Below are 18361 nucleotides of genomic sequence, written 5' to 3'. Positions count from 1 at the left end.
CATTTTTTACGGAACTAGAACAAAAAGTCTTAAAATTTGTATGGAGACACAAAAGACCCCGAATAGCCAAATCAGTCTTGAGGGAAAAAAACAGAGCTGGCGGGATCAGACTCCCTGACTTCAGACTATCCTGCAAAGCTACAGTAATCAAGACAATATGGTACTGGCACAAAAACAGAAACATAGATCAATGGAACAAGATAGAAAGCCCAGAGATAAACCCACACACCTATGGTCAACTAATCTATGAGAAAGGAGGCAAGGGTATACAATGGAGAAAAGACAGTCTCTTCAATAAGTGATGCTGGGAAAACTGGACAACGACATGTAAAAGAATGAAATTAGAACACTCCCTAACACCATACACAAAAGTAAACTCAGAATGGATTTGAGACCTAAATGTAAGCCTGGACACTATAAAACTCTTACATGAAAACATAGGAAGAACGCTCTTTGACATGAATCACAGCAATATCTTTTTTGATCCACCTCCTAGAGTAATGGAAAAAAATAAATAAATAAACAAATGGGACCTAATGACACTTCAAAGCTTTTGCACAGCAAAGGAAACGAATAAACAAGATGAAAAGACAACCCACCGAATGGGAGAAAATATTTGCCAACAAATCAATGGACAAAGGATTAATCTCCAAAATATATAAACAGCTCTTGCAGCTCAATATTAAAGAAATAAACAGCCCAATCCAAACATGGGCAGAAGACCTAAATAGGCATTTCTATAAAGAAGACATACAGAGAGCCAAGAAGTACATGAAAAGCTGCTCAACATCCCTAATTATTAGAGAAATGCAAATCAAAACTACAACAAGGTATCACCTCACACCAGTTAGAATGGGCATCATCAGAAAATCTACAAACAACGAATGCTGGAGAGGGTGTGGAGAAAAGGGAACCCTCTTGCACTGTTGGTGGGAATGTAAATTGATACAGCCACTATGGAGAACAGCATGGAGGTTCCTTAAAAAACTAAAAATAGAATTACCATATGATCCAGCAATCCCACTACTGGGCATATACCCAGAGAAAACCATAATTCAAATAGACATATGCACCCCATCGTTCAGTGCAGCACTATTTACAAAGCCAGGTCATGGAAGCAACCTAAATGCCCATCGACAGACGAATGGATAAAGAAGAGGTGGTACATATATACAATGGAATATTACTCAGCCATTAAACGGAGCGAAATTGAGTCACTTGTTGAGACATGGATGGATCTAGCAACTCACAGAGTTACGTAAGTCAGAAAGAGAAAAGCCAATATCGTATATTAACACATTTATGTGGAACCTAGAAAAATGGTACAGATGAACCGGTTTACAGGGCAGAAATTGAGACACAGATGTAGAGAACAAACGTATGGACACCAAGGGTTGAAAGCCATGGGGGTGGTGGTGGTGGTGGTGTGATGACTTGGGCGATTGGGATTGACATGTATACATTGATGTGTGTAAAATTGATGACTAATAACCTGCTGCATTAAAAAAATAAAATTAAATTTAAAAATTAAAAAAAAGGGATTAAACAGCACTTTTATTTTCTCCGTAAGAGTTGAATAAATCAAATTCTCTTCTCAGTTGTTGTGATTCAGAGTTAGTATTTTTAGTTTGTAGGTTAAATGTATGGAGTCAATGAAATGTCACTAGAAATTTTAAGACTCATAATACATAAAAAGGACATTTTTAGCAAGATAATTTTTAGAATAATACTGTTATCTTTTTATTAAATGTATTCTTCAATTTTTATAGAAAGAACAGTCAAAATTTTAAACTCAAGTTTGGTTTTTTAAAAAAATGCCATAGGGCTTATTTGTATTTTTCTCAATAATACAGTTTATAGTGTTTATTTATAATATATACCACATTATAAAATATTCCATATAACTTTTACAAGGATCATGTTTACAGTGAAATGTCTGTAATGTATTAAATGTGCTTTTCAAATAATTTTGACTATAATAAAACATTTGAGCAAAACACTCCTAAGCATATCTTACCAGAATCCACTTTCTATGTCTCACCTTAAATTACTTTGAAATAAAGAGTAATAGCATGCTATATGATATATAGCCACAGTTCTAATGTATAAAAGATACATTTAAAAGGAAAAATATATGCACCCTTTTTGTCTCATGGAATCATTGCCTTTAATATAGATCACAATAAATAAAATGGTCTTAACTTTTTTTTTTTTTCCTTTGGAACCTGTAGTGTTAACTGAACTTTCATATGTGAAAGCCTGGAAATAATCTTTTTCCAAATTTGTCAGGCCTCTACAAGCATAGTGCTTAGCTAGATTCCTGTGCTTTAAGAAAGATGAAGATATTTGGAGAATTCTCAGAAAAACAGTTAAAATAGGACTTATAAAATGAGTTGGTTATGTTATTTATGAGATGGCTGGATGGTGCCTCACTAGATGGCCAGCTCTTACAGGGCCATATTAGATAGCTTCCATTACATTAACTTCTATATTGGTTCTGTAGAGATTCCTATTTTTAACCTCTAAAAAGTTTCATTTTTCCACAAATTGTTTCATATTTCAACTAGATATATGTTGAAAAAGAGGAGTTTTCATACTTTTTAACTATGAACTTCTTTAATACACTTTGAAAAGGCTTATTATACAAATAAGCAAGACCATATCTGTTTCATATATGGAAATACAAGAGAAACCACAGTGTACACAGCACAAATTTGGAGAGATTGGTCAGAAAGGCCAAAAAGACTCATATTTAGTTTGATTGATTAACCAGTAATGTACTTTAATATTCAGTCTTTTTCCAAGGGATTTCATAGCCAAATATAGGAAATAAATGTGAAAATAACTAATTATAAGTCAATGAAATAAGTATACATGTTACTATATTAGTGCAGAGGAAGAAATGGGGTGAGGTTATTTTGATTTTTTAACTTTGTTTTTGGTGGCAAAGGAAAGGAACGGCATGTCTGGAAAGGTTTCTTAAGAGACAGAATACTTATTGACGAACTTGAAATTTGAGTAGGAATTTGCTTGGTGAAAGGGAGAAAGACATTCTGAAGACAGAGGACAAGGAAAAGAACTGAGGTAAAAAAAAGTGCAAAATGGATTGATAAAACAGCCAGTAGTCAAATCTGGTCCATGGAGCCAGAGAAAGAGGGATGGAGAGCTAAAGAATGAGCTGAAACAGTACAGTGATTATTGGTTGCCAAAGTTTATGAAAGAGCAATGATTTATTCTTCAAAATGTGTATTTTAGGCTTGGAATTAGAAATACTCAGTTTTCATTTTCTTGGTTTCCCTCTTTGCTTGTCCTCCCGTCCCCCTGTGTTTTATGGTGTTTTAAGCATTAAACTTCAAAATAACATTGATTTTGATTAGCATAAATATCACGTACACACTTTGTTTCCCATAGTTTTGGAAAACTCCTGTGTCATATGAAACCAATCAATTCAACAGCTAATTGTAATACTGCGTATTCATTTAGTCGTTTAATTGTCTCTACTGAGATGAAAAGTTTCTATATTCAATAGCAACATTAAATCTTCTTTGAAAACATGTGTTTTTATATGTTTTTATTTTTTATAAATTTATTTATTATTTGTTTTTGGGTGTGTTGGTCTTTGTTGCTGCCCGCAGGCTTTCTCTAGTTGAGGCAAGCAGGGGCTACTCTTCGATGCGGTGTGCAGGCTTCTCATTGCGGTGACTTCTCTTGTTGCAGAGCACGGGCTCTAGGCGCTTGGGCTTCAGTAGTTGTGGCATGCGGGCTCAGTAGTTGTGGCTCACGGGCTCTAGAGTGCAGGCTCACTAGTTGTGGTACATGGGCTTAGTTGCTCCACGGCATGTGGGATCTTCCTGGACCAGGGCTCGAACCCATGTCCCCTGCATTGGCAGGTGGATTCTTAACCACTGCGCCACCAGGGAAGTCCCAAAATGTGTTTTTATAATTATACTCTAATAGAACTTTAAACTTCTTTAAAGTTTTTCATAAAATAGAGTATTTATATGCTTATAAGACTCAATGCTTTGCCTCTTACAGAAGAGAGAAAAATTATCTATTTAGTCAAGATGTCCTGTTCTATTTTGTTTTTTAATCATGGTTCTATTAACTTATTACCTGCAGACATTTTTAAGAAGATAATAAATTTAATTACTTGCGGAAATGAATATTCATAATCATTTTTGGCACTATCAAATTGTCCCCAGCAAATTTACCATCAAGTTGATAAAGTACCAACACATAGGAACTTTAAAAAATAATATACTGATTAAACAATTCAGGGTTGTCCCCCTAAGATTATCTATGATTATTAAAATTACTCTTAGATTCAGAACCTTAGAGTGCCAGTTGGATTGAAGAAAATGGAGGGATTTGAAAGGGATAGATTGATTAGAGTTTCAGTGATATTGGAAAACAGGGTTATAACTTGCAAGACAGACATACTTTAAGGTATTGAAGAGAAAAAAAGGCAGGTTCAGGCCGGTGAGGAGAGGCAGCCACTTAGTTATTAAGGATGGAAACTAATCCTTCATGGAAAATGCAACTATACCTTAATGTCATCTTGCACTTAAGAAAGAAACAACCCAGAAAACTGGCCTATAAAACATTTAAACTGTTGTTTGAAGTCACTGTGCTATGTGTGTGTTCACCAAAACGGCCACTGGAATTTCACCGCAACATTCAGCATATTGTTACACTGTTTATAAAACCAAGGCATAGTTACACTTGAACCGTTAGAAGATGTGGAAGTCAGAAAGGGAAAGATAGAGGGACGTACCATATAAACTTGGGAAATAAAATTGGGAAAACTTCTCCAATTTTTTGTTTACTTGTATATGTTTATAAATCCTTTGAAGGCAAGGGAACTATCTTCTTCACTGTAATGTCCCTAGCATTTAATGTAGTGCCACACATAGCTAGGATGAATATATAACTAACTAGTGATATTTTTGAGGGTTGAAGGGGCACTAAATGCACCAGACACTGAGTCTACCGTTGGCAACTGGGACTCTTCCAGGTAAACTAGGATGTATGGTCCCACTACACATAGACATTCAATAAGTATTTTAGGGGGAGAAAGGAAGACAGGCATCAAAGTCTGAAGTCCAGTTGTCAAATGGGAATATAATATAAATCTCCTTTCTCATCCAACAGTAGCAAAAAGAGAAGGAGAGTATGCAACCTCACTCTAAGGGTTATATATTTGGAAAAACAGTACATTGCATATTTCCAGTTTAATGCACATCTTTGTCATGGATGACTTTAATGATAGGATATTGAAAGGTAGTAGGAAATACATTGAGCATTTTCAAAAATGTCTTGCATCATGTGACTAAGGAGATATTTCCTGAGACAGAAAATGTTCTACCATTACTAGAAATATTCCAAGATCTATTAAGTAAGCTGCTTGTAGATTTTTTTTTACTAGAGCAAGGTATGTGAGCAAAACATAAAATGATTCACAAATATAGCCCTAAAAATTACCTTTCTCTTTCCTTTCTCTTCTTTTGAAACCCCCTCTTCCCATTTAGACATAAAGGTTGGTGCTTATTCTTGTGGCTTTAGACAGTAAGCCAAATTTTATAGCTGGCAAACTTCATAATGGAAAATAATCTAATTTGGGTTCATTTGCAGTAAAATAACTTTGACTTCTTTTGAGTGCTGTGAGTCTAATGTCACCAAATGATTTAGTTTGGGCACATTTTAGTTGACAAGAGATTTATGACTCTGCATATTTATCTATAGTTCCATCTTCAGAATAAACTAGCAGCCTGATGGAAAATTACAAATAGTTACGGAATTGAGAATGCCATTTTTGGTTTGTGAGCAGAGGACACCTTTTGCTTTAAATCTGTTGCCCATTATCCTTCATCTTCTCCTTACCCCTGCTAAGAGAATGAAAGCAGAAAGACTGGTCGAAAAGGAAAAAATAAGGATATCCATGTGTGGGACTTAATAAAATGTCATCTCTGTATCTCTTTTATGAAAAATTTTTTGAAAACGAGTAGATATCTTATTTATAAACAGCTGCACAGAAATATGATAGTGTCGTATAAAATCCTTACACTGAATTCTTTGAGAATTGTCATTTAAAAGTATATGATAAATTTAAAAAAACCTATTCTATAGGAGAGGAATAAGAATTTTTAATATGGTGGCATTAGAAGGGAAAAAGACTATTTTCATTTAATATCTCATTGCAAAAAATTAAAAAGTATAAAGTTTCAGTAAAACAGAAATTTATATAAGACATGATTGTGTGCCAAAGTACAACATTAAACCTCACTTGAAGTTTAAGAGGAAATTTCATAAATACCTTGGTTTTTTTTTAAGAATAACATTTACCCTTACATAGGTCACCTATCAGTTAGAAAATACTGTTTTGGGGGTTATTATAGCTCTAGATGCAAATCTTCATTATTATAAATCACAATTAGAGTATTTTATGAATATTTTAAAAGAGTCAGCAGTAATATCCATGGGATCTTTTGTTTTATTTTGACTACCAGTCTGTTTTTCTGTAGCTCCTCTTAAATTCTCTCAGGTTGGTTTATAAATCAAAGGACATATTCATTTCAGTTTTTTTTTATTTGCTCTAAGGAACTTTTAAATTCATTTTTGAAATAACTTGAAATTTGACATAGTGCTGATATCATCAGTTCTGTCATATCTCTCCCTTAAAGAAATTTTTCTGAATGTAACAAACCATACTGTATCTCATTCCAGAGCTTATCCTGAGCAACCAAAACTTTTGCCAGCCTTATAATTTATATTTACATATATGGTATACAATAATATACAAAATAAGTGTATACACATATTTATGTGTGTATTTTATATATATATACACATATATATTTGTGTGTATTTATATGTGTATGTGTGTGTGTATATATGTATGTATGCAGTTATAACACATGTATAAATCCCACCATAAGTGTTTGGCAGGATACAAGGAATATGTTTTCATGGTGGTTTAGGTTTCTTCAGTAGATCCTTAATTAGCCATGTAATCCTACATAGTAATTATCTTTTATCAGGCTCAGATAAGAAAGATATTTAATAAACTGGAGCATAGCTGTGGACAATTGCCTGAGGCATGATTTTCTAGTTTAAAATGAAGTGTGCTTTTTAAAGTTAATAACTATATGCTTTCATCAGCGTAAAGTTGAATGCTTATGATTGTTGATGTTGCATACCTCTGGCTTCTAGGTAAATTAGTACTATAAATATACCATTGCTAATTGGAAGGAGAAAAAAAGAAGTTAAAGAAAAGTTAATTAAACCCAGAAGTTCCCTGGGCCTTAGGATCTATCCTGGGTCTTCACTTTACTGGAACAAATGCATATATCTGTATATGTAAACAAATTTGAGGTGTAATTATTCTATTTGTGACTGTGTTGTTCCTTATTTAAGTATCTGTTACACTTTCTGAACAATTAATAAATGCAAGACAGATTTAATATCACTAGACAAAATGATTTTGTTGAATTTAATAGGAAAAAATCATTCATCATGTGAATAATTTGTGATTCAGGAAATGAAGTGACAGCTCTGAAGGTAGAAAATAAGTTGTGGCATAGCTTTTAATGAAAAGCTTTGTTTTTTTAATAATTAGCCATGTTTGAAGTAGTAACAAAACAAAATTAATAAAGTATGTTCTCTTCATGGAGAAACCAAATCTCATTCAAAATGTAAATAAAACTAATTTATGTGGATTTAATGTCTTTATTTGAAGTACTATGTGAAAAAAAAATGATTGTCTTAAACTTTATTGTCATTTCAGAGTATCTGACTGTATTCTCTCAGATGATTGCATTCCATGATCCAGAGCTAAGCAATCATCTCAATGAAATTGGATTTATTCCAGATGTAAGTACTTGTTGCATTAATAGAAATGAGGTAAAAAAAAATAAAGCAGAAATCGGCAGCACAACAAAGTACTGTTTTTAAAGTTTTGTTGTCCTAAGAAGTCCATGTATCTAAACAAGTTCCTGCTACTAATTATAGTCTTTTGTTATAAAGTTTGTGTGGTTACCTTCCATATTCTCACTTTAAGTAAAGGGGAAGTATCTTATTTTTCTTGATACTATCAAATTATTTTTAAAAACCCAGTAGTGTGAGTGTTGTATTAAACTGTGATGTTAGCAGTTTTCACTTGGATTTTTTGATATTCAGGCCTGTTTTTGAAGAAGTAGGAAATTTGAACTTAGTAAATTCTTAAGTAGCTGCTTCTGTGTTTTGCTTGATACATTACCTTGGAAACTTTGCCAGATTTTGGCTTACTTCATTAGCTTCTTGGGTTCCTTATGAAACCAAAAGTCAGAGTTGACTGTCAAAGGTTAGCCAAGGTATAGCTTAGCCTATTACTCACATGTAGTATGTGACACGGACTCAAACCTCTTTTAAAAGTATCACAGGACTTTGTGAAACAAAACAAAACAAAAAAGAACCTTTTTGAGATAGCAATCTCCTTATTCTATCTTAACCTTCTTTGTTTCCTGATCATACCTTTCCTCTTAAGGCTTATATCCAGAAACCCATATGTTGATGGTAAGACTAGGGGTGAAAAATGTTTATATTAACACTATACTAATGCATTTAAAGTGTTAACAGTAACACTTACAGTATAAATACTTGCAGGGTGCTTTGAAGTTTAAAAAGTTTAAAAATACTTTCACAAACATTTCATTTGATTCTCAAGACAAATCTGTAAGGTGTATGAAGCAAGTAATTTCAGCATTAGTAGATAAGAAATTTATTGTTTGAGAAGGTAACAAAACTAAATAGTCTCAGAACATAAAACTTTAACTTATGTCATTTGACAGCCCTCTGCCCCTAGTCTGGTTCATCTTCCAGTGGGAGAACAGAGGCTAAAACGTAGGTGTACTAATTCTAGTTCATTGCTCTTTGTGTTGCACTGTAATTCTGTGATGTCATTGTCAGGCCTAAAGTAGCCATCCTTCATATATACAGTGGTATTTGCTTCTAGGCCTGTGGAGAAATACCTTTCATTTGAGTACATGGCTTGCTCAATGAGGGCTCCAAAAAATATATATACATATTATAAAACAAATAAAATAAGATCAAACCCTATAATTATGTATAGAGATAGAAAACTTTGTAAAAATTTAACCAGTATATATATTATCATATTAAGTATTCATTTTTACATAACCCTACCTTTCCTGCTTCACATTATAAATGTGAGATATGGCATAAGACAATACTAGATTAAATCTTATGGCTAGAGTTGAAGAAATTATAAAGGAACTGATTGCCGAGTTGGTAATTGTTTTAGGTTTCTGAGGGAAAAACTACTATGATATAGACTTAAAAAAAAGGATAATTCTTTTTTAAAAATTCCCTTGAAAGCACCTAATTGTGCTCGGTGACTAAACAGAAAACTACACTGCTTTAGTCAGAGTTTTAGATTGAGAAGAATCATTTATGTAGAAAAATATGTATGGAATTATAAAGATAGTCTGATAAAATCCTTAGACATATTCATGAACATAGTATTAAAAAATCACATATGGAAAAATAACTTATCTTTGCTTAATCAGAAAAATTAAACTTTGAAAGTGTACGGTATATGAGAAGAGGCAAGCAAAAAACATTGTTAAAAAATAATGTGGACATATATTAAGCGCTTACTGTGCACTAAGCACTGCTCTAACCCTCTTTAAGCACTCCTCTAATCCTCACAAGTTTGCAATCTAATTAAACAATGACTATTAAATATTTATACGTAAAATCAATTGGGGAAAGGCTAATAGCATGATGGAAGTAAAATTCTAGATAACAATAACATGAAAGGTAAGAGTCAGTGGGATTTCAACTTAAAAGTGTTCTAATGATTTTGTATCATTTGAGGGGAAAGTAAATATGCTCTTTATATTTAGACATCCAGTCAGGCATCCTTTCAGATCTGGGATTTGATTTTACCGTACTCAAAAGCTAATAAATGAGCCTGTTACTGTTTCATGGATATTGGCAGAAAATCCAAGACTCCTGTGTCAGAGACAAAGGACTTTCTCACTCACAGCACAGCAAGCAGCATGAGCATTAGCATATTTGTCTTGATTTCCCTTGCTTCCAAATCCCATAGAGACGACACAGAGGGTCCAAATGATACCTGCATAATGCAGTGGATTGTGTTATAGGAGAGGAACTCCGAGTTTAGGGAACTTGATTTTTTTTTTTAATGGATATTGAACATATCTTCATTTACTCTGGAGAGAGAAAGAGAGAGAGAGAGAGAGAGAGAGAGAGGCTATCGTTTTCTTCTGAGGCTATAAGAAAACCTGTCTGTTGCTGCAAAAAGAGACTCTATCTCTGTTTACCACGGCTATTTTTGTACAAACATCATTGAGACTATACTGCAGAACAAAGGGCAGTTAGCATCTCTGCTCACAAGAAATGTAGAAGTACAGGAATGCATATTAAAATTTGAATGGTACTCACTAAAAGAATAGAAAGAAAATGTATAACTTTTAAATGGAATGGGGGAGTGTGGAACAAAGGAAAGTCATCCACCCCTTTAAAAACATAGAGAAAACACAGAAAGAGGGTAACCTGATTACCTAATAAAGGAAATTATTAGATATTTTAAAAAATCCATCTGTATACTGTTTATAAGAGACAAATGTAAAAATTTAAGGATATTGGTCAAAAAGGAGATTTAAAAAATATGAGGCAAATATTAACCAAAAGAAAACTAATGCAGTGATATTAATATAAACTAGTGAAACAGAAAGCACAAAATAAACCCATCCAGGTATGGAATTTGGTATATGACAGAAATGGCTCCATAAGTCAATTTGAAAAGATTATTCAGTAAATGGCCCTGATGCAATTGCGTAACTGTATGGAGGGAGGTGGGAATCAAAGCCAACCTCACACCATACATAAAAATAAGTTCTAGCTTGCCTAGAAGACATACATATGGAATGTCAGATTTATAATTTCCATCTAGGAAGGAATTCTTACAGAAGTTATAGAAAGTACAAAACATAATATTTAAAGAAGAGAGAATTAGAATTGAGGAATGGTAGAAAGGGGCTTTCCATTATATTGGAATCTATAATGTACTATTTTGCTTTAAAAGTTTTTCAAAGCATTTGTGACAAAATGTTAGTTAATGTTTGTTAAATCTGAGTGGAGGGTACTTTAGTGTTTGTTAAATGTGCTGCTATATAAGGTGAGTTAATTATTTAATAATTCAATAATTTTGATATAATATCTTTATTCTATTTAGCTTCCCTCTCCATTATGACCCTCTCCTATAATTACTGGGGTATTTTTGTATAACTTCTTGTAAAAGCTTCAATACTAGTAATGCGAAAGTAATATTGATTCATATATATAGTGTGATTAGTTTTATGAGACATTCATAAGTCGCATGGGGTGGGGGACAGTTCCTTGTGGGTTGAGAATGTCCAGTATGTGGCAAATACTGAGCATTCCTGGCCCCCAGCCACTGATTGTCTATAATAATCCCCTAATCATTGTGACAATAAAACACCTACACGTTATTTCTGAAAAATGTCTCTACATGTATTTCCAAACATCCTCTAGGGAACACGTCTATCACTATTGAGAGTCCTAGAGTTAACAAAAGAGAAGTTAGGGGAAAGAGAATATATCTTAACCTGGAGGAAATTCCCTTTTCTCTGACTATTCTTTTGTCACGGAGAAAGGGCAAAAGGAGAGATATTTAACACAGTTAAAGTGTTAATAGGAAGATTATTTTTTGGGGTTTTTGTTGTTGTTGTTGTTGTTTTTGTGGTACGTGGGCCTCTCACTGTTGTGGCCTCTCACGCTGCGGAGCGCAGGCTCAGCGGCCATGGCTCACGGGCCCAGCCGCTCCGCGGCATGTGGGATCTTCCCGGACCGGGGCATGAACCCGTGTCCCCTGCATCAGCAGGCAGACTCCCAACCACTGCGCCACCAGGGAAGCCCTGTTTTTAGTTTTTTGAAATCTTGATTTTTTTGTGTGTGTTTTGTTGGGCTGTTTCTCAAGTTTGGAGATAACATGAAAATGTTGAGACTATTTTTAAATTTAATTTAACAAAAAGATTTGATGTTTTTAACGTAGAGATTATTGACAATGAATAGTGGTGGGAGAGGTATGATGAAATGGAGAATTTTTCTAACATTTTTCTTATTCTATTAATAATCACTTATTTTTAGTTACATGTCATTAGTTTGTATGTGCAGTCTTGCTTTCTTTTTTTTTTCCCGAATTATTGCCTTCAGTGTTCTACCTTTAAGATGATTGCTTATGTTATACAGCAGAAACTAACACACCATTGTAAAGCAATTATACTCCAATAAAGATGTTAAAAAAAAAAAAAAAGATGATTGCTTAGGTGACTTTCTGTACCTCCAACAATACAGGCTAGGATTCATCAAGGGCAAATGTGGACACTTTGGTAATGAGATCCCAAACTGAGTTTCCTGCTCAATAACTAATCCTATCAAAGTAAGCCCTCATTAATCTTCCATCATTAAAATGCAGACTCCTATTGCAGGAAAGATTGTGATTTCTGGCTCCTTTCCATTTGCCGTGGGTCACAGAACTTTGAAAACTGAGTACTGCTGAAGCTTGAATAGTTAGGAATGTTGTACACTGATGTGATGCTTAGATTATATATATCATGGTAGTTATGTGATTTACATATAAATAGGGTGAATAATGTGTATTTGGCAAAATTGGGGCCAGAGTGATTTTGATCATTTCTGTCTTGGTGTATGTTCTGCTTCTGAAAACATACCAGGCCTTTGAAATGAGAACAGGAAAGTATGTTTCTTCATTCTTAAGGAAACTATTTTTCTGAAATGCTATAAATAACATTCAACCTGCAAATTATGAACAGTTGTCCGGTGGCCAGTAAGAGAAATGATAAGGGCTATATCTCAGTACTATATGTGCCTCTTGAACCTAACTGTCTGCTAAAGATAAAGCTAACAAATTCAGTCGTAAGCAAGTATGCTGGCAAAACCGTTGTCATTTAACTACAGTCTTAATGGATGCTTATACTACTACCGATTTTCTCCCTCCCTAAAAGTTTATCACTGTCATTTTCAAATTTTATATTGAGCTGAGTTTGTACTAACCAAAAATGTGAAAGGATTTCTCAGAAATATTTATGTATTTGTTTGTTTTGTTTGTTCATTTGTTCCTTCATTCATTCCTGGCCTTCATGTTGTTATTGTTACATAAAGAAATTTTAGGTTTTAATCTAAAGAGGAGATTAGTGACAATGAGCTTTTTAGATTTTTATCAAGTATGGTTACAGGGTAAATTAGGAAGTTGCACCCTGTTTAGAGTCTCCCATAACAAGAGTCCCCACTAACCTGTTCTAATCCATCTGTGGAGTGCCAGGATATGTCCTTTGTCTTGCTATTGCTGTTTTCCCTGACTTTAGTCCTAACCCCATTCTACTGACCTTGGGTTCTTGAAAGCCCTTAAATACAAAAGGCTTACTGAGCTCTCTTTCTTATGATAAAACTTAATTACCTTTCAGAAAGGACTCATATCTCAGAAGCCAAAGACTTATTAATTCCATAGGCCAGGTATCTTCTTGCTAAGAACACATACATACAAGTTAAGTATCCAGCAAGTTTCCCTCTTTAGTAAATCCTCACTCTGTTTTCAATCTAATGTATCCTTATACTGGTTGAGAGACAAGTAAAAGGAAGTATATGCTTAGTGAAATAAGTCAGACAAAGACAAATACTATATGATACAACTTATATGTGGGATCTAAAAAATAATATAAATGAATCTATATGCAGAACAGAAATAGACTCGCAGACATAGAAAACAAATTTATGGTTGCCAAAGGAGAGAGGGAGCAGGGGAGGGACAAATTAAGGGTATGGAATTAACAGAAACAAACTACTATACATAAAATAGATAAGCAACAGAATTTACTGCATAGCACAGGGGATTACACCCAATATCTTATAATAACCTATAATGGAATGTACTCTACAGAAGACAAACCTGAATCACTGTCCTGTACATCTAAAACTAACACAATGTTGTAAATCATCTATACTTCAATTTTTTTTTTTTTTTTTTTTTTTTTGCGGTACGCGGGCCTCTCACTGTTGTGTACTCTCCCATTGCGGAGCACAGGCTCTGGACGCGCAGGCTCAGCGGCCATGGCTTACGGGCCCAGCCACTCCGCGGCATGTGGGATCTTCCCGGACCGGGGCATGAACCCATGTCCCCTGCATCGGCAGGCGGACTCTCAACCATAGCGTCACCAGGGAAGCTCTATACTTCAATTTTTTTTTAAAAAAAAAAGGATGTATGGTATGATGCAGCAGTTCTCAAACTTTTTGATCGGTCTTAGGACCCATTCACGTTTTTAAAAATTATCAGATATCCCAGAGTTTTTATGTGGGTTTATATCTCTTAGTATTTACTGAGACATTTAAAAAATTATGTAGTTATTCATTTAAAAATGACAATAACGAAACCATTGCATGTTAACAAAATAACATTTTTCTGAAAAATAATTGTTTTCCAAAACAAACAAAAAATAATGGAGGAGTGGTATTGTTTTATATTTTTGCAATTTCTACTTATAGAGGAAAGTTAGATTCTCATACCTGCTTCTAAATTCAATCTGGTTGCAATACCTTGTTTTAGTTGAAGTACATGAAGAAACTCTGGTGGCCCTACATGGGCATGTAATGGCAAAGGACCTTTTCAGACAGTGGTAGTTTCTTAAAGCTTAATTGCAATGTACAATCTAAAACTATATCAATGAACTTTTCAGATTCTTTTATTTTCAAGTCCATCAATCTATCTTGCACTGTGAATGGCTCTTTTACCCGTACATGATTTTGTAATGTTGTGCATTGGTCATTTAGAAAATACTGGTGCACTGAACTATGCAGATCTTTCAACTATGAGACATTTTATTATACAATATCAAAAAAATCACATTCGTTAATATCACCACTGATCTCATCCAAAAAGTCATTAAGTATTGAGAAGCTGCCAAGCTAACAGTGGCAGATTCAAGTTTTCCAAAATTCTAATCTTCACCTGACAGCTATTGTTGTTTCTTGAAGTGAAAGGTTCACTTCATTTTTGAGAAATATCTGCCAAATATCCAAGCCTGAAAAAAATTATTGTTTTTATGTCATTCTTACAAGTAAAAAATGGCATTTCTTGAAAAAAACACCTACATTCACTCATAGCTGAAATGATTGCCCAAGTGCTTTTTTCTCAAGACAATCTTTTTTTTTTCTTTTACACTAAGCAACAGATTTTTTTTTAAACATCTTTATTGGAGTATAATTGCTTTACAACGGTGTGTTAGTTTCTGCTGTATAACAAAGTGAATCAGCTATGCATATACATATATCCCCATATCTCCTCCCTCTTGCGTCTCCCCCCCACCCTCCCTATCCCACCCCTCTAGGTGGTCACAAAGCACTGAGCTGATCTCCCCGTGCTATGCTGCTGCTTCCCACTAGCTATCTATTTTAAGTTTAGTAGTGTATATATGTCCCTGCCACTCTCTCACTTTGTCCCAGCTTACCCCTCCCCCTCCCCATATGCTCAAGTCCATTCTCTAGTAGGTCTGTGTCTTTTTTCCCATCTTGCCCCTAGATTCTTCATGACCATTTTTTTGTTTGTTTTTAAGATTCCATATATATGTGTTAGTATACGGTATTTGTTTTTCTCTTTCTGACTTACGTCACTCTGTATGACAAACTCTGGGTCCATCTACCTCAATACAGATAACTAAATTTCGTTTCTTTTTATGGCTGAGTAATATTCCATTGTGTATATGTGCCACATCTTCTTTATCTATTCATCTGTTGATGGACATTTAGGTTGCTTCCATGTCCTGGCTATTGTAAATAGAGCTGCAATGAACATTGTGTTACATGACTCTTTTTGAATTATGGTTTTCTCAGGATATATGCCCAGTAGTGGGATTGATGGGTCATATGGTAGTTCTATTTGTAGTTTTTTAAGGAACCTCCATACTGTTCTCCATAGTGGCTGTATCAATTTACATTGCCACCAACAGTGTAAGAGTGTTCCCTTTTGTCCACACGCTCTCCAGCATTTATTGTTTGTAGATTTTTTGATGATGGCCATTCTCACTGGTGTGAGATGATATCACATTGTAGTTTTGATTTGCATTTCTCTAAAGATTAATGATGTTGAGCAGTCTTTCATGTGTTTGATGGCAATCTGTATATCTTCTTTGGAGAAATGTCTATTTAGGTCTTCTGCCCATTTTTGGATTGGGTTGTTTGTTTTCTTGATATTGAGCTGCATGAGCTACTTGTAAATTTTGGAGATTAGTCCTTTGTCAGTTGCTTCATTTTCAAATATTGTCTCCCATTCTGTGGGCTGTCTTTTGGTCTTGTTTATGGTTTCCTTTGCTGTGCAAAAGCTTTGAAGTTTCATTAGGTCCCATTTGTTTATTTTTGTTTTTATTTCCATTTCTCTAGGAGGGGGGTCAAAAAGGATCTTGCTGTGATTTATGTCATGGAGTGTTCTGCCTATGTTTTCCTCTAAGAGTCTTATAGTGTCTGGCCTTACATTTAGGTCTTTAACCCATTTTGAGTTTATTTTTGTGTATGGTGTTAGGGAGTGTCCTAATTTCATACTTTCACATGTACCTGTCCAGTTTTCCCATCACCACTTATTGAAGAGGCTGTCTTTTCTCCACTGTATATTCTTTCCTCCTTTATGAAAGATAAGGTGGCCATATGTGCATGGGGTTATCTCTGGGCTTTCTATCCTGTTCCATTGATCTATATTTCTATTTTTGTGCCAGTACCATACTGTCTTGGTTACTGTAGCTTTGTAGTATAGTCTGAAGTCAGGGAGCCTGATTCCTCTAGCTCCATTTTTCTTCCTCAAGATTGCTTTGGCTATTCGGGGTCTTTTATGTTTCCATACAAACTGTGCAATTTTTTGTTCTAGTTCTGTGAAAAATGCCAGTGGTAGTTTGATAGGGATTGCATTGAATCTGTAGATTGCTTTGGGTAGTATAGTCATTTTCACAATGTTGATTTTTCCAATCCAAAAATATGGTATATCTCTCCATCTATTTGTATCACCTTTAATTTCTTTCATCAGTGTCTTATAATTTTCTGCATACAGGTCTTTTGTCTGCTTAGGTAGGTTTATTCCTAGATATTTTATTCTTTTTGTTGCAGTGGTAAATGGGAGTGTTTTCTTAATTTCACTTTCAGATTTTTCATCACTAGTGTATAAGAATGCCAGAGATTTCTGTGCATTAATTTTGTATCCTTCTACTTTACCAAATTCATTGATTAGCTCTAGTAGTTTTCTAGTAGCATGTTTACTATTCTCTATGTGTAGTATCATGTCACCTGCAAACAGTGACAGCTTTACTTTTTCTTTTCCAATTTGGATTCCTTTTATTTCTTTTTCTTCTCTGATTGCCGTGGCTAAAACTTCCAAAATTATTTTGAATAAGAGTGGTGAGAGTGGGCAACCTTGTCTTGTTCCTGATCTTAGTAGGAGTGGTTTCGGTTTTTCACCATCGAGGACGATGTTGGCTGTGGGTTTGTCATATATGGCCTTTATTATGTTGAGGAAAGTTCCCTCTCTGCCTACTTTCTGCAGGGTTTTTATCATAAATTGGTATGGAATTTTGTCGAAAGCTTCTCTGCATCTATTGAGATGACCATATGGTTTTTCTCCTTCAAATTGTTCATATGGTATATCACGTTGATTGATTTGCGTGTACTGAAGAATCCTTGCATTCCTGGAATAAACCCCACTTAAATCATTGTGTATGATCCTTTTAATGTGCTGTTGAATTCTGTTTGCTTGTATTTTGCTGAGGATTTTTGCATCTATGTTCATCAGTGTTATTGGCCTGTAATTTTCTTTCTTTGTGACATCTTTGTCTGGTTTTGGTATCAGGGTGATGGTGGCCTTGTAGAGTGAGTTTCGGAGTGTTCCTCCCTCTGCTATATTTTGGAAGAGTTTGAGAAGGATAGGTGTTAGCTCTTCTCTAAATGTTTGATAGAATTCGCCTGTGAAGCCATCCAGTCCTGGGCTTTTGTTTGTTGGAAATTTTTTTTTTTTTTTTTTTTTTTTTTGTGGTACACGGGCCTCTCACTGTTGTGGCCTCTCCTGTTGCGGAGCACAGGCTCCAGACACGCAGGCTCAGCGGCCATGGCTCACAGGCCCAGCCACTCCGCGGCATGTGGGATCTTCCCGGACTGGGGCACAAACCCGTGTCCCCTGCATCAGCAGGCGACTCTCAACGACTGCGCCACCAGGGAAGCCCGGAAGATTTTTAATCACAGTTTCAATTCAGTGCTTGTGATTGGTCTG

General features: G+C 34.8%; 1 protein-coding gene across 4 annotated transcripts in view; it reads left to right on the top strand.

Annotated features, from left to right (window-relative positions):
• Nucleotides 1–18361, top strand: part of TBCK (TBC1 domain containing kinase) — a 232024-nt gene that overhangs the window by 92888 nt on the left and 120775 nt on the right. For all 4 annotated transcript variants that reach the window (XM_060012853.1, XM_060012854.1, XM_060012856.1 and 1 more), the window contains one exon: nt 7784–7869. In XM_060012853.1, coding sequence (XP_059868836.1) covers nt 7784–7869 — 86 coding nt within the window. The remainder of the gene's footprint in view (nt 1–7783; nt 7870–18361) is intronic.

The sequence above is a fragment of the Delphinus delphis genome, chromosome 5 (genome assembly GCF_949987515.2).
Source record: "Delphinus delphis chromosome 5, mDelDel1.2, whole genome shotgun sequence".
Classification (NCBI taxonomy): domain Eukaryota; kingdom Metazoa; phylum Chordata; class Mammalia; order Artiodactyla; family Delphinidae; genus Delphinus; species Delphinus delphis.
The sequence above is the reverse complement of the archived record's forward strand: the minus strand, read 5'-3'. Positions and strand labels throughout refer to the sequence as shown.